Source organism: Rhodnius prolixus, unplaced genomic scaffold (genome assembly GCF_049639745.1).
Source record: "Rhodnius prolixus isolate KJV_2025 unplaced genomic scaffold, Rpr scaffold_3, whole genome shotgun sequence".
Taxonomy (NCBI): Eukaryota; Metazoa; Arthropoda; class Insecta; order Hemiptera; family Reduviidae; genus Rhodnius; species Rhodnius prolixus.
The window spans coordinates 54855788-54873270 of NW_027411603.1; the positions used below are offsets into that span (position 1 = coordinate 54855788).

A 17483-nucleotide genomic window follows, 5' to 3' on the forward strand; every position below is an offset into this window, starting at 1 on the left:
AACTTACTTTTCAGACCAAATGAGATTCATTCCAGATTTGAGTGACAATGCAGTAACCATTTGGTGCTTTGTGGCAAGGTCTAGTTCCACTGGCAGAGTTAGAGCAGTGCTTGTACCTGGAGCTACCGGAATCGATATTGATGCCGTCGCAACCTCTTTAAGTTTGGCAACTTTCTATAAAAGTAACAGATTGCAGGTCTACTATATGCACATAATTCAAATTACGCAAACAATCTTTCAAGAAATATGAATATTAAAGTAAGCACTGTAGTCTTCTTTTCAGGAGATAAGAGAGCATCTTTTTAAGAAGAGCGCAGAAAGGGGGTCATCCCTAGCACCAGAGAATTTTATTCTGAAGAACTTACTTACCTTCACTTGTTCAGGTGTGGCAAGCATAATTGTGAGCATTTCGTTCACTATGCAAAAACCAGTTCCTACAGGAACAATAACAAACAGTCTGTTGAAGTATTTCACCGCAGAGTCTGCCTTGTCCTTCTCTTTGAACAAACCACAAACGTTTAATTCTATCAGTACTGGCTGAAATCATAACAAAGTTAGTTTTTATTAAATCATATTAAATAAAGTAATTTTCTAATTTATTACTTTTATAGTCAAAATTACGATTATAAAGAAAATAACTTTTACCGTAAAAAGTACTAAATCGACAACGAAAGACGTAGGATCGTGCTGTGTGTTTGGTAAACTCTTGAGAGCTTCAACTATTTTGTTCTTTCCAACCTTTAAAAGTTTTATTCTTCTTTCTATTGACGGAACTCGAAACAAGTTGCGACTCTCTGGTAAATACGCAGAACACCTTTATATATACAATAAAAAAAAAAAAATTAATTTTGTTATTAAATAGAAAATTAAAGCATATTTGAAAATATTTTGTTACGTGTTTAGATATAAATAATTAAGAGTGCTCTCAGTTAATGGTAGTTTTGACTGAAGCCATATTATTTCATTATCATCAGTTAATGGAGTCTTTATGGTGATAAATTATGTATTTAGTTGCGATTGATAATTTCTAGTTCTTAGTAATTTCCTCTATAGCCTACTGATAATGTTGATCATCTCTAACTGGCAAATTGGATAAATCACCACAACTTTAATTACCTGGGGTCGGATGCCGCACAGTTTGAATTCTACGTTTACCAACTACACAAAATTGTTGATTTTGTATTATTAAAAAAAGGTTTGTTTCGTAAAAGATGTTTTACTTTCAGCTGCTAAGTTAGGAAGTTTAAATCCGATTGGGCTTTGTAGTTAACTGTTGTTCTCGGTTAAAATCTATTATTACATTTCCTCCAGACATTGTTAACATCCTTCTCATAGATATTTGGGATTAATCTCATCCTAAAAGTTTAATATTTTATTTCACTTAATTAAATTGTCCAGTAGGACAGATGTATAAGGGGTGATCGTAAATAAAATGGCAGATAAAATGGTGCACGAAAAAGCGGAAAGGTGTAAAAAAACACCCAACTTTGACTATTATTTTTTTTTTATCAAAGATTTCGAAAAAAACATTGCTGAAAATAAGCAGAAACGGCATTTTCAGAAAATGTTCTTGTTCTTCTTGTTGTTACCTTTTTTGTAAACAAAGAAGCGCCTAAACGCACGAACCGATTTTCATGTATGAAGTGACATTTGATTTGGAATTTTACGTAGATGTGCCTTTTAGGGGGTCTCACGCTGTATATCGAATGGAAGAGGAGTTAGCCCCTCCAAGATTATTACTGTTAATATCCGTAAATCTTGGCCCGATTTTGATGAAATTTGGCAGGATGTAACATTGAGCGACGTTCTGCTCTTACATCTACTAAGAATTAGTTTTGCAATTATTTAAAATTACCGTCCTTTTTTCGTGAAGTGTCATTTGGTTCAAAACTTTTCGTACATTTACATTTTAGAGATCTCGACGCTGTGCATCTATCTTTAGGAGAAAAGTTTGCCCCACCCGAGTAAGGTCCCTATAAAACAATTAATACAATAACTATAAATTTTAACCCGATTTTGATAAAATTTATTTCAGATAAACCAACTATTAAAGCATCACAAAGTATAAAAGTATTGCTTATCCTAAATGTTAAGAAAATCTGTAAGCTAGAAAGTAAACTTTCCAGAATAAGCTTTTAAAGGTTTGAAATATTCAGGAACATAGTATTATCGATTATTTTCTAAGTTATAACAATAATTAAAGAAATAAGACATGAATTACTTTGATTGATCCATATAATCCAGCTTATGTCAAACATTAATAATTTCCTTCAGATTAAATAAATTTAATAAAAGTAATGTCAGCAAGAATTCAAAACAAGTAGTGACTCACGTGGACGAGTGCTGACCAGGTAACAAAACACAATCTAAGGAAAACTGGGCACTGTCATGATAGGCTTGAATTAACGCCTCCCTAGAATCGCTGTCATAAATCTGATAATATTGCTCTAAGAAGGCGCGCACAACTGATGCTCCTCTGTCTGGATCACACATGAAACTTGCTTGGGACGGAGGAAGTTTACAGTCTTCATCTTCTACATCGAATAGTATTGGCGGTGGAAGTTCTACATAATCCTACGAATTACAAATATCTTTTAATAGATAACTTAGAACAGGTGGCACTATTAATCGAAATGATTGATAAAACAGTAGAAAAGAAATGGAAAAGAGTGCTCACCAGTTTAATAACCTTGGGAAATCGCTGACGGACGGCCCTGGATGACAAAAATTGTCCACAATGTCAATTCAATAGTATCATCTACTAACTAATACAAAATGAGAGAAAGTAATTTAAAAAAAAACATTGTTTTCGTAAATATTCTTCAACTTGAACATTTTAAACTTAAATATTAAAATTTAATCTAAATTAACCGATTATAGTCCAAAGAGCACTATTTTTATTTCAAAAAGTCTCACAACAAAAATACATTTGCAAGTCTACCAACCAATGATTGCCATTGGCAAACGAATAGTATGGTCACATTCAAAAACTCCATCATTACAGGATTTCAAAGTAGAAACAAAAAATATTGACATGAGTACATACTTTCTAATTTGTACAATTAAATAAATTTTAGAAATAGTACTACGTTGTACTGAAATTTTTGTTGTAGAAATAAAAACAAAAAAAATTTGTTAGGATAGTTCATTAATGCAATATTTTTTTTTTTTTTTTGGCGCATCAACAGCTGAGGTCATTAGCGCCCGGAGCTTTTTCCAGTGCACTGCCGGCCTCCGGACAGTGTTCTCTCGTTACAGACAACACTGTCCATCACCGGACAGTGAGCTGTAGGAAGCTCCTAGGAAGAGAAAATCTAAGGGTCAGCTGCTGGATTCGAACCCGGGACCTCCGCGTGGGAGTCCAGTATGCTAACCTCATAGCTAATCCCTTCCCTCCATTAATGCAATAATCACTTTAACTATCGTAGAAAATTCAGAGATGATATAAAATGTTAGTCAGATGTCAAGAAGCAAGATGCTTCCTTCTACAGATGGGATACGAAAATAATATATACAATGAACATTCTTTTTGTTTTCAACAGAATATTTCGGGGCCAGTATCTAAAGACATTCTTTAAAAAAAAAAAATCACAAATATATAGTTTATTTAATTATTGACCATAAAATAAAAACTTGGGTTGTGGTCTTATTTTTCATTGTACATATTTTTCCTTTAAACAATCTCGAATAAAAGATTCGTTTTGTTTTTAATTTCTTTTGTCTTATTGATTTATAAAAAGAGTTTCGATTCATTCATTTCAATCTATTATTTTTGCTTAGTAACCATGACGACCCTAAGGAGCATTAACATAGTAAGAAACAAAATAACATTATAATCATGGAAAAACGGCATTTAATATTTTTTGGTTATGAAGGCAATAGACAAATTTGAAAGCAATATACTATCTAGATTAGTGGTTCATATTTAAACAAAAAAAAATCAGAATTATTTTCTAAAATTAAAGAAATTTAAAATATGTAATAATATATCTGGCTATCTTTTTATTATGTAATTCTAAAATTAATTAAAAAGTTGGAGAATCTGTATGGTTCTAACTGATTTGTCATACAATCCTAACATTCTAGAAATAAACAGCTTGATGCAAGATGAAAAAAAAGGTTAATGTGCATTATTATAAAAGATCAATAAGAAGAGCGAGAACTAGCGAAGTATTTAAAGTAGAAAATGGCTGTGAAACAAGCAAACAGAGAACACAACGAAGAAAATCGAAAAGCAAATTTAGAAGAAACCGACATCCCTGAAATTATTATTGGAATTAAAAGTCACACAACGGTATTTTAAGCAGAAGACTTGGAAAGTTTTTAATAAAAAAGATAAAGATGAAAGAAGCCATGAGACAGAACAGAAAATTACCAAACAAAATTAAGATGAGATTAAAAATAATTGGGTGATTAGCTAAAAAAAAAAGACGTCAAGAAAAAGTTGCGTATGACTTAGAAAACGTTTATAAATAGAAGATAATTGAAAAATAAAAAAGGAGAAAAAAGTAATTAAGATTCCTGCAAAAGTGCAAAGATAATGAAATGTTGGACAGGCCAGCTAAACATGCGACGAAAACTGGAGAGACTGACCGCTAATATAAAATTAAACCCCGCCGAATTAAAAAATAATTTTACAAGAAGAGCTCTTGAAACTTGGTAAGTAGACAATAGAAGGAATCAGAAAGGGAATTTTTACAAAATGGTGAAACCAAAATTACCCAGATAACCATGGTTTAAAGACCAGGGGCTGAATAAGCAATCATGGCGACAAATAGATTGAGGTCGAATTAAGCTGTCTGCGGAGCATATCTATACAACATTAACTTCAAACAGATGTCAAATTGTAATCACTGCAATTAAGGAATATGATTTTAGACATAACATATAGTGATGGAATGCCCAAAATATAATGTAAGAAACAAACTTTTCAGCACACTGTACAAACATACGGATGCCCCTTTCCGTTGTGAAGACCGACAGTTTTCTCGAATAATCTTAGTATGTTGATCGGGCTGCTAGAGCTGATCAAACCGTATGCCGGAGAGTAACGTGCAAAATGAGACAGGGTTAAGAGCTTCAGATTGGTTGGAGTGTCATCGGGTGTGCCAACTCATCTTGTAAGTAGTCTCTTTATATTCTCTGTCCGTAGTGTGAATGCATTCTTGGTACATTTTTGACGCATGGATATTTGATTGTATTGTGGCTGTATGATAAAACGTCAATGCCACAAAAAAAAAGTTCAAAGAACAGGAGTGCGAGTCTGGGTCATACACGGTCTGATGGCCGAGTGTACTGGACAAGGAGACAGTTTACAATACAATAACCACATCAAGACAAAATAATTGGAAATGATTTAACATAGATGATGTGAGAAGTTATGATATTTCTTTTATATAAAGTTGTTATTAAAGTGAATTTTGTTTTTTCAAATCCTAATTACACCAACACAGTTGCTGACCTCTGGAAAGTGAGTATATATCCAAGTGTTAATTTTTGAAACTCGATCAACATTTGCTATCGGCTATCTCTGACTCGTGTATATTAGTGAGTATATTAAGTGTTTTTGAACGAATAATAAGATATTATTATTAATATTATTACAGATAAATCCTTACACTTTCTCTTTGCCAGTTCCTCGGAAAACTAGCACAACATATTATGGTTTGGAAGATGAATTACGACCAATGTTGATATCAAAATCGATCAACACTACGCCACATTACTTATGAATTATAATAGTATTATTATTATGCAATATTTTTTTTTTGTGAAAGTTTCAGTTTTTTTTTATAGAAAACTTCCTAGCTATGATAAGTTAAAAAATGAAATTAGAATAATAATCGAAGATAATTTTTTTTTAACTGATTCGACGGAAATTAATTTCTTTCGGAATAGAAAGATTGGAAAGTCATTGGCTGTACACTACATTAAAACAGTCAAGAAGTGGTCTAAAGGACATTCAAGGACCTCTCGTAGGACGAGATGAGTGCGCCATCCAATCGGTTCAGCTGAGTTTAAAACTGAAAAAAATGATACATTACCCACTGCCGACATTAAATAAAAATGGACAATATGCGAGAACTAAAATAAATTATTAGCTAAAATAACATCAAAAACTGTATAATGATTAGAGCTTAACCCTTAAATATGTTAAAAGAATTCAAGTACATCTGCAATATCTAGATTTTTGAGTTACTCCTGTGAAAGCTTTTTCCACATCTTAAAACCAAATGTATTTTTTTTTTCCTTATTAACCGATCAGACTGTTTTGTTGGCGAGAAATTAGAACTAAAACCGCACACAACAAATAAGCTTTAGTTATTATGTTATTTATCGTATTTCAATAATCCAACCTGTTTTATAAATTGCTGGAAATTATTTTAGAAAATTTCATTAAAATAGCAAAATGAAATTTGGCCCTAAGAAAACGAATAAATACAACTTTAACACTTAAGTTATAGTGATTTCTACTTTCTTTCTGTAAAGAAATAGTAACAGGAAGGTGAAGAGGCAACCATAGGTAGGGATGGTGTAAATGAAAGTGAATTGGAAATCAGAATTCATTAAGAAGTAGCTGAAGTCAACATTTCATTAATTTTGTTTTCTTTACTTCACACAATCGATTCCTTTCCCTATCGCCAATAATTATTTGTTATTTGTTAATGCGCAGACATCATTGCCTTCAATTTATTAAATAATATTTCTGTTGACTTTTTTTTCTCTTAAACGAAGCATTCCCATTTCTCTTAATATTGCAAATAACAATTACATTTTTTATTTTATATATTACATAGTTTTAACATTCTAAAAAACGCAATCCAATATTTTAAAAATTCTTTCTGCTTAAGGATGATCTTCTGAAAGTATTTCTTCATTGACGTTTCGAAGAAAATATTGAAGAACAATTAACTTCCTCTGCCAGCAACTTAAGAGTAACGCTATTAGATGCAGCACAATGGAAATTACTACATCACAGCAGTGTTTCTTAAAAAGAAATATCACATTGGATTTTATCCAATGAGGCAAATTTTGCCTAAAAGCGATGTTAAATCCAGGAGGTGATAGTTGTGAGGTGTGTTCAGAACACTACCATTAAGCAAACCACCGCTGGTGAAGTCATTGCAGTAATACTTCCTTGTGCACACGGCCTTGTTTGGTTCACCAACGGTTAATAAGGCTGGCTTTTTGGAGTTTGAATTTTGGCTGTCTGTTCGAAGTGCATCTGTTTCAATTCCTCTTCTGGTCATAACCACTTCTTGACTAATCAGACTTCCCCGGCGAACGGCTTAAAAGGCTCTTCAAAAATTCTTATTCTTCATTCTCCCGAACTTAACTTCAAACCACCCTTCTTATACATTAGTTTTTAAGAAATAAATGCAGTTTTTCAACAAAGTTTACTCTAACAAAAAGTAATGTAGGTCTGCCTTTTCTTTTTTATTTTATTAATTTATTTTTTCATAATTTTATCTTTTATTTTTTTTTTTATTTTTTTTTTTTTTAAATTAAATAATGCATTTTTTTTTATTATTAAATGATTTTAACATTTTTTTTTTTAGGACAAAATCATGTTTTCTTTACTCTTAATTTTTAACAAGCAAAAGTAACTTGAGACAAACAGGAATTGCCAATAGATCCAAACATTAAACTAAATTTCTAATAGCGATGGATATTAAAGACAATGTTGCTGACACATTACTTTTCTTAATTTGCATTAATTCTTAGAGGTAATGGTTCAATTGTGTGAAAATAGGTTCTTTTCCTTCTTTAATTTTTTTTTTTTTTTATCCTTTTTTAATACATATTTTTTTATTATTGGGTTACTTCAGTACTTCAAAATTTAGAAGGCAGACATTTGACAGGACCTTATGTTTAGGAAGAATAATATAAGGAGTACCGCTGGACAAATGAAACCATTATTTTTTCTCAAGAAAATATTTGTAGGTGGAAAGAGGATTTTGGTGTTATCTCGGGCTTTGTAAACTATACCATTAACAAAAAGAGAGAAAGTAAAATTTTGACATAGTTTCTGTCCATTTGTCACTAAATTCTAATAAGTAATTACCTTACTTTAAGCTCTCTTCTGCGTCGTATCTACAGGATGGATTATTGAAATCAGCAGTATTAGCTGAAGTCAGCTATCCCGTCAGTGTTTTGTGCAAAATGAGAATCTAACCTTCGCTTACTCTTCCGATTACATTTTAATTTGAGGTAAATTATTTTCACCATTCTTGTTCAATATTATTTTATTTTTTGAATCAAAAAATTGAACATGAACAATTAATTTAATAATCGTATAATTGAGCAACTAACCGTAGGGTAAATATTAATTTTGAATGAATGGATTTAAATTAATAGAAGTATTGTATATTTGGGGGCTAGGGCACCAACTTCCAGATGAGCGTTGTTTTATAGGCGCTTTATTGATAACTTTTAAAATATGCTTTAAATAAGAATCACATTTTTGGCTTTAAAATATTTCCACTAATCTCTTTATTTTGTTAATTAAAACTAAGTACGGAAAAAATTATATTTAAAAATTATTATAAAACAATTATTAGTTAAAATGCAGTTCTGAGCTTATTCTAGTCTTTTTATGTATAAAAGAGAACCAAAAGAAGTGTGTATCAAAGCAAATAATTGAAAGAATATGTTATTTGAGGGAATATTGTCTCAATTTACAGTGTGATTTCAAAATGTTTACTTTTCTATATATGCGTTAAATTTTTTCAATAAGTTAAATTTAAGTAACTGGATCATCCGTGAATATTAATTTAATTCCAGTAAAATGTAAGTTTTTATAAAATGGTTTTTCAGAATAGTTTACAGAAAATTACATTAAAAATAAACTGTAATATATCTAGTAATTATTTATACCGGTTATATAATTAAACACGTTGACTACTTCACTAATAAAAAAAAGGCATGTCATGGGAGAGAATTGCCAAGCGAAAACATAACTGAGAGAGAGAGAACTGCTGGCGCGACCTTTCTGTCTCTGGTCTAATGGGCTGGCGACTGGTTCTTTTCGATAATAGACGCTAATCCTGTTCGAATACAGCAATATATTGTTGGATATAATTGAGGAGTTCGCGCTTCATTTTTTAAGGTTATAAAATAAATACCTTACCTGACTGAGGATATTCATCAGCGCACAAAATATTTAAAATCTATTCCCGATTTACCTTATATATTCGTCCTTGCTGGTGAATTTATCACACAATGAATTTCCATCCACTACTAACTCTTCTAAATTCAATCCTTTCAATGCATCCAGCTGTTTAATGTCTCTGATCTAGTCACAAAAAACTTTTTATGTACAATTTTACTTTGCTATACGGCAATATATAGTGTTCGATTATGATTACTTACCTTATTCTGACCAATATGTAGTATCTTTAAGCTGGCCACTTTCTCAACCATGCTTTTCATACAATTCAATGAGCTCAGTTTATTGTTCGAAAGATCCAAGGCGACAAGGTCTGGGATGCTTTCATAGATTATACCGATAACAGCCAACATCACATTCTCTTTGTTCAATGGGCAAAATATATTTTCCGAAAGAAAATCTGAAAGAACACTTCCTTTTAAAATATTACTTAAATATTCCATTTTCATTTAATTCTAGTAAAGAAATAGGCAAGCGTGTGAAAAACTAACGACAATTTGGCGAACTGTTATTAGAAGTTCCAAACTGAAATTTTGTCATTGTTTTTAATGTAGATTTCTTTTCCGACAGCTGCGCTAGATAGACTACTCTTCACAGTAAAAGAATTCCAAATCTTTATTCACAGAAAAATGAAATCTATTCAGTAAAGCAGTAATTCATCTCAGGTTTAGGATTTTTTTTCTAACTCGAACTTTGAACTTCCTTTGTCCAAGTAAATAAGGCAATCGACGTACATTATACTAAATTGGTACATTAGAGTTAAGCCAACTAACTACCTTTTTCAAGAAGTACTTAATAAAATTATCCGAAATATGTTTCGAAGATATCTAATAGATAGAAAATTATATTAGTATAAACACTTTGCTAGAGCACTCGGGGCTAGATTTTTCTAGGTAGTGCGAGCTGTAACATTAACAGATTTAAGCTTTGCCAAGTTAATACTCAAATCCTTTTCTTTTTAAAAGATAAAAAAAAAAGATGTCCCCTTAGGTAAGTTATATTTGATAATTTGTTATTAGGATTGTGATTAGAAAATAAATTTGATGCTTCCGTAAACTCTTAATTGTACGCCTACGGGCGACTTTAAAGGTTTATACACACAAAAAAAAGAAGATTTGGAACCAAGGAGGCTGTCTTCCGATTGTCTAATCGGAAAGCTGAAACCATAGGTAATAATTAAAATTCTCAGATTTCATGGTAGCTTTGAGTTATCGACGCCTAACATGTTAATTTATAAGTAGTGAAAGCTGCAAACTCCTTGGATATTGGTCAAGAATCAGTAAGCAAATGAATCAGTAAGTGTTTTCCTCGTCTAGGAAGATGCACTCGTACAATTCGCAGACGACTGCAACTGAATCCAAAATAAGCCTCGGCAGATCTTTAAAACCACTATTTAGTGATAAAAACTAAGCCTAACGGTTTGGTCCTGAACAATGAATGTGGAGTCTTTGTCTAAATATTAAATTCAGTAATAAATACCACAAAGTACTAAAATAAAATTTAAAAAACTTACTAGTGTCTAAATGAAATTTGGAGAGGTCGAGGGCTTTAGTGTAAGGATTGTACCTAGATGACATCACTTTAGTCATGGTCTCTGTAATTTTGGATCCAATTTCAACCAAAGGATTGAATGATCGGACCTGTAGGTTTATCTGCAAAAACAATTTAAATATTTAATTTTTTGGGGGATATTACATATCCCTCGACAATTTATAATAAATTATCTACCAAAATACCGCACCTTAAAACCATCGTTCACAGTAATGCGTTTGTCTGCGTTTAATAATTCTTCTGCTGCATTATGGTCCTCAATTGTGAAAGTAGCGTCATTGCTGGTGACTTTATACTAGAAAAGTAAGATAAATTTAGTAAATTATATTTATAAAACAGCAGGCCAGGGAATTACTCGCTTTCTTACATTACACTACATCCAATAAATTGTTAACAATTTTTTATTTTTAATCAACGATCACCCACCCTTGTAATCCACAACCTTTGGTCATTTATGTAGGTGCAAATTTTCAGAGTTAGATTGATAAAAATCAATTGGTTTTTGAGTAAAATATCTGGAAATGTCATTTTGGATTTCATCCAAAGTTTCAAATATTTTGTCACTTAGAAAGTGTTGTAAAAATCGGAATAAATGGAAATCTGATGCTAATATTCCATCAAACACACCAATCCTTCATCAAAAAGCTTAAAAATTTAATCGTCAAACCACATAAAATTTCGAACTGAATGACTTTCCGTTCATTAAAATCAGTTCACAAATAACAAACTTAAAACATCATTGCAGAAGATTCTTCTACTCCCCAAAACCTGAAAACCAAGTTTTGTACAACCTTTATTTAGAATCTATTTTATCTGCTTTGTTGTACGAATACAGCCCGAAGGCAATGTTTGACCATCAATTCTTTGCACACATTAAAAATATAATACCAGAACATTTAATTTCTACCAAAACAAACCATATACGTTATGAAGTAATACTTACACCAATTGGGATGAAAGGTAAAGGCTTTATGTAATTCCCGAGTAATTTTAGTAAATAATCTTTCTCATAGCGGCCTCCGTACCGAATCTGAAAAGTTGTGAAAATGTTTATATGTATATAAAAAACAATATCACAAGTAATAAGTACCAAGGCATCGTAAACACTAATGAAAAAAGCTACTTACAGTGACCTTATACCAGTAAGAAGGGCTTTCTGTAAGAAATCTTCTTCCACTGGGACGATCCAAGCGCTGATGGAAACCACGCCTTTGTTTACGGCTAACGTTAGCATTGTTACTAAAAAATATAAATTAACATTGAAGCTGATAACGCTACAAAAAATACTAGGCTAAATCCCGTAGAATTTCTTTTATCCTACTAGATTCCATTAGTAGGCCCAAAATTGAACCCTTACTTTTGATGGCTGAAACATGTTTTCAACTCTTCAACTTTTCTCATCATGAAATTTTGTTTAAATCCTATTTTAGAAAGAGTTCTTTTTATTATGTATTTTTATAATCTATCTTCCATTATTCTAATTATTATGTATCTTCTATTATGTAACTTTTATGACATTACTTACACGTTCATAAGAGTCTACATTATTTTAAGATACACAAATAATACAGTAGACCAAATTTGAGGAGTCACCTGGATGAACACTAATTTGGTTAGGGTGATTTTTTTTTTTTACCATTATTCTTACAAAGACTTTTAAATAAAAACTAATTATAAGTTTATGCATATTCTAAAATTAAGTTTGTCGCGAGGAACTTAAAAAAAGGAAAGATTTTCAGCGTTTGCTTCAAGCAAATTATGAATTTTTGAAGTCTTATGGTAGCTCAATATTCAGGACTGATCCTACACAAAATTACCTTAATTTCTGAAATGAAAAATCTCTTTTTTTTCAGTCCTGAAAAAAGCAATGATGGACTGCCGATAAATGCGAATGATAGAGAAATATTTAATTAGCAAAAAGGAATACTCTATTCCAAAAATACTGCAGTTTGTGCAAAAATCGATATAATACTTCCGAAGGGTTCGACAAAAATACTCCTGTAGTAGAAAACTCAAATTAATTTTAAGTTACGCATAGAATTGGTCGCAAAACAAACATGTGTAATAATATAGACAAAACACAACACAAAATAAACTGCAATGCTTGGCTAGGGCAAAAAAAAAGTCTTTAATGTTCGATGTTTCGGGCGTTTTTTCTTCAGGAACTGTTTTTTTTTTTTTTTTTTTTTTGAGATAGGGAAAATTTGTCTGAAACGTTGAACGTTTAAGATTTTTTGCCCCGGTTTACCATTGGAGTTAGTATCAATTTATTGATCAGTTATAGAACACAAACAATTCATATGTTAAAATTTTTTTAATAGCTTGTAACTATTTTAAATTTTAGTATTTTGTTAAACTGAAGACACCAACAGTACGTGCATAGAATCTACACAACATCTAGCCCCAAACTAGCAAAATAAAGGCGGTTATGTACAGATCAGAGTTTCAGGACAGAATCAAGTGTAATCAAGCAAGCACTTGAGAGCGGAACTAAACCATAAATACGACCAGTGGTCTCATGACTTTTCAAGCCATACAAAATAATGTGTCTAGTTTGGAATACTCAATCTTGACTTACTGCGTTATTGTGAAACTTAAATGGACTTCCTTAGGTAACATCAGAAATGGCGTTCTTAAAAACTCTTCGGAAACGGATAATTAGATGGAAAGAAAGGCGGAACTTTTAGCTAAAGAGAACGTTGTCAAGGAAAGGAAACAACAAACTGGGCTTTTAAGGGCTGAGGAATTAAGAGTTAGGCCAGTTACTCATCTCTGTATTACTCAACGTGAAGTCACCCGACCAAACAGATTTACCTGGTTTAAAAATAAAAAAGGTGGTAAGAAAACGGATTTGCGAATTGGTTGAAGCCGCCTGAACTGTTTCGCAACGAATTGGGACTAAGCGAGAGATCCCAATACACAAAGATTATAGAACATTGTTGTTCATTCTTTTTGGTGACTGATTCATAGTTTCAATAGGATGAAAAAATAATTGACCTAGGGACTAGGTCGAAAGCTCGGCAAAATAAATTTTACTCGACTGAAATGGCAATTATTTTTTTCATCCTATTGAAACTATGAATCAGTCAGCTAAAAGCTCCGCCTTTCTTTCCACCTAATTATCCGTTTCCGAAGAGTTTTTAAGTACACTATTTCTGATGTTATAGAATATGGTACATCGCGATCTTGGTATAATAATGAAGGGTGTTCCACACAGAGAACAAGTAAAAGATAAAGGTGGAAAAACTTTCAATAATATATAAAAATATTGGAGGAGTGGAAAAGAGGAGCGCACTGCATCAGATATATCAGCTTTCATTCCCAGTAATAATGAAAATCAATACCGAACATGTGGGTGAGAATGTCCTGATCTTCGAATCCCCCCAAGCAGTAAAAGAGTAGTAATAATTAGTATGTTGAAAACAGTGAAAGATTTATTGCTTGCTACCGCACAAAAAATAATAATCTGTTAGACACATCCGTAACAATTGAACAAAAAATAAAAATAAATTATTGAAAGTGAAATAATTAGTGACGTAAAGGATCAGAGGCATTAGTCAGTTTGATTTGAAAGGTCACTCACTTTAATACGACTCTTAATTTCGATAAGGTGGCCCTATAATTGTTGTATCGCACTTCTCGATCTATGTGCTCATTGCATCCAATGCTACATTTAAAATCAAAAGTATTCTTATATTGTATTCACATTATAAGGATTTAATTTCAAAAATTAGGTAAAGAAAGATGCCGTATGGGTTGAATCATCACTGATAAAAGAACATTATATGTAGAAGGAAATATAGAATAAATAATTTTGTTATAACTAGACATAAGGTTTACTTTTGAAAACTTAATGAATAAATTAAATGGTCATAGATTTAGTAAAAATGCCATTGATAAAGAATCAGCAAATTCAAGGCTCTCGAGCGCAACATGCATGCTCAGGAAACCTCCACTTTTGTATTATTATTTTTTTCACTATTGATGTTCTAGTCGAATGTCGTAATCGGCTGAAGCAAACTGTTTTACAAAGCATCTCGGAAAAGCGAGAGATCCCAATCTAAAAAAATTATTATGTAACTCATAGATCCTAAAGAAGATGACTCCCCGCATAAGATAAGTCTAAAGCTGCATAAATCAAATAAAGAAGTGGTAAAATATATATATATATATATATATATATATATATATATATATAATAAAAAAGTTTACGAAGAATTTGCATAAATAGACACAACACTTAAACAGCTCTTCCACTTGGCAAGTCGATATGACAATTTAAGAAAAGTTACATGGCAAAATTATACATACTTAAATTAGTTATAGAGTTTTCGGATCAACCACTGAACTGCAGTTAAAAATCTCTCTTAAGGCAGTAGTTGACAGAGGTTGTTAAATGATAAGAATCAAACCGCGCGAGTTCGATGAGACTCAGTGAGTTCTATGTAGAGTGGAGTACTGAGAATTATAGAGGAACAGAATGGATAAAAGACTTAAATCACTGGAATATTAAAAGATAACTAGCGAAAACTTACTATCTTTCACTGGATCGACTGTTACAATTCATTTCCACATCATCATCTTGCAAAAGAGCTCTAATTTTGCTATCCCATCCTCGTTGTCTGTTATGTTTATTATTCCTTCTGCCGTGGTTCTTAAAAGAAACTCTTCTGGTACCATCATGAGGAACCATGGTTCTATCATCATGCTCAAAACCTGTGCAATTATTACAATATTAATTTTAATCAGAAATTCTAAGAGGTAATTTTAAGAGAGATATCCAAAGCGCGCCACATTTGTGAGCAGCGATCTGTAATGGAGGGTTGGCCACATATTAGTCTGTGCCGTATATTATTAGAAACGCAGTAGATAGTCTCCTAATGGTTGACACTGACTGAGTCGTGGCATTACGGAATAGAAACGTGCTTTCCAACATTGCGGGCCTAACAAGCGTGATGAACGGATTCAGTTTAACTATTCATTCATATATCTTAGGGAAAAATGAACTAAAAGCTAGTAACACAATCATTTTCCATTTAATTGCAGGAATTTTATACATTACGTTTTAATAATCTTATTTTGAGCATTTTCACTTCTCTGAACTCTCTTCACCGCATTACTACAAGTTTTGCAAAACTAATAGAACGTGAGATGTCGCTGTGATCCTGGAAAAAATTATTTTTCCCATAAAGATTCCACTATGGCCATCTTTCGAACATGAAAGCACAATTCTCGTAAACCTGTTAAATATTATTATTTTAAGTACTGAGATAGGTACTTTCCTGTTAAAATTATCATGATACAACATAATCACGTCCTTTTTAAGCTTAGCGTTGGGTTCTTAGAAACTTTTTACGGATCATTTAAACTTCCAGGATTCAAAAAAGATTAATTCAATCTAAATTTTCTGAGATACTTGTTTACCCCAAACTGAACTAATTCCGTTCCTCTAAGTTTTTTTTTTGCCATTAACCTTACTCTACTTGCAATTAACATTCAGCCAAAATGAACAGTTCACCATCATGTTACAGACATAAAGAATCTTAAATAAAAATGTAGAAATAATGCACCCAGCAGTTCGTCGCTAAAAGCAAACATAGCCAAAAAGTAGAAAGTGATTCATACCTTTATTGTAGTATTTACTTCTTTCTCTTCCATGTTTAGATAAATTAGGCATCTCTATAAGTAGCAAGAAGAAACAAAATTATATGTACGTAAACCAAAACGTCTGATAAATTCAATATGAACTTAAAAAACTATCATGCACACAGTGTTAAGGTTATTTCATCCAAGTACACACTAAAACATTGGTTCATTGGTAAATCGCTTGAAATAGCGCTAGTGTCGAATGTGACGTATCTTTGCCGCCTAACTTACGACTTCATTCCAATTACTTCAGGAAACTATTTTACAAATTTAACTGTCCGGTAAGACAGCTGTATAAGGGTTGACCGTCAAAAACTGCACGAAAAACCGTGATGTTGAAAAACCCCTTTGACAATTTTTTTTTATCTCTATTTTTATAAAAGATAATATTCCCCAATTTTCTTTATAATATAGGGCAAATCCTCTACTTTTCAAACTAATCAAAAACTTTTTTGGCAACAACCCAGAACTAATAGATTTCGAGACAAAAGCAAAACGGATTTTCAAAAATTGTTCTTGTTATTGTTATGTACCTTTTGGGTAAAACGTAGCGCCTAAACGCGCGTGCCGATTTTAATGAATGAGGTGTCATACGATTCATAATTTTATGTAGAGATGCCTTTTGGGGGTCTTGACGTAGTACAACGTATGGAAGAGGAGTTAGCACCTCAAAAATTATTACTATTAATGTAAATCTTGGCCAGATTTTGAAGAAATTTGGCAGGTGAAAGGGTTAGAGCTCTCCTAAGTTGTCTTCAAGCCACGTTCTGCTTTTACACCTGAGGGGAAGTATGACAATCTTTTCAAATAATCGACGCGTGAACTGATTTTCATGAATGAAGTGTCTTTCGAATCGAAATTTTGTATAAATTTGCATTTTAGAAATCTCGACGTTGTGCCTCTTAAGGAGGGGAGTTTGCCCCACGCAAGTAAGGCCCTCTCTAAAACTATTATTACAAATATTTCTATAATGCTTGGTCCGATTTTGATAATAAAATTTAGCACAATGAAGTGGTTAAAGCTCCCCTACGTGCTCTAAAGGGCCATCATGCTCTGACATGCACTAAAGAGAAGAACTGCAAATCTTTCAAATTATCGACGCGTGAACCGATTTACG

General features: G+C 32.1%; 1 protein-coding gene and 1 long non-coding RNA gene across 6 annotated transcripts in view; one reads left to right on the top strand and one right to left on the bottom strand.

Moving 5' to 3' along the window:
* The window catches only part of LOC141453653 (nuclear RNA export factor 1-like), a 31855-nt gene that overhangs the window by 2364 nt on the left and 12008 nt on the right, over positions 1 to 17483 (bottom strand). For 3 of the 5 annotated variants that reach the window (XM_074127128.1, XM_074127131.1, XM_074127127.1), the window contains 14 exons: positions 16346 to 16399; positions 15256 to 15436; positions 14304 to 14387; positions 11848 to 11959; positions 11664 to 11750; positions 10911 to 11015; positions 10683 to 10821; positions 9373 to 9569; positions 9186 to 9295; positions 2678 to 2714; positions 2333 to 2574; positions 646 to 814; positions 370 to 537; positions 8 to 174 (listed from right to left, as the gene is read on the bottom strand). In XM_074127128.1, coding sequence (XP_073983229.1) covers positions 8 to 174; positions 370 to 537; positions 646 to 814; positions 2333 to 2574; positions 2678 to 2714; positions 9186 to 9295; positions 9373 to 9569; positions 10683 to 10821; positions 10911 to 11015; positions 11664 to 11750; positions 11848 to 11959; positions 14304 to 14387; positions 15256 to 15436; positions 16346 to 16399 — 1852 coding nt within the window. The remainder of the gene's footprint in view (positions 1 to 7; positions 175 to 369; positions 538 to 645; positions 815 to 2332; positions 2575 to 2677; positions 2715 to 9185; positions 9296 to 9372; positions 9570 to 10682; positions 10822 to 10910; positions 11016 to 11663; positions 11751 to 11847; positions 11960 to 14303; positions 14388 to 15255; positions 15437 to 16345; positions 16400 to 17483) is intronic. The other 2 variants (XM_074127129.1, XM_074127130.1) reach the window with 2 other exon arrangements.
* Positions 57 to 536, top strand: LOC141453657 (uncharacterized). Its single transcript, XR_012458110.1, has 2 exons — positions 57 to 196; positions 284 to 536. It is a non-coding gene; the product is annotated as an uncharacterized lncRNA (long non-coding RNA).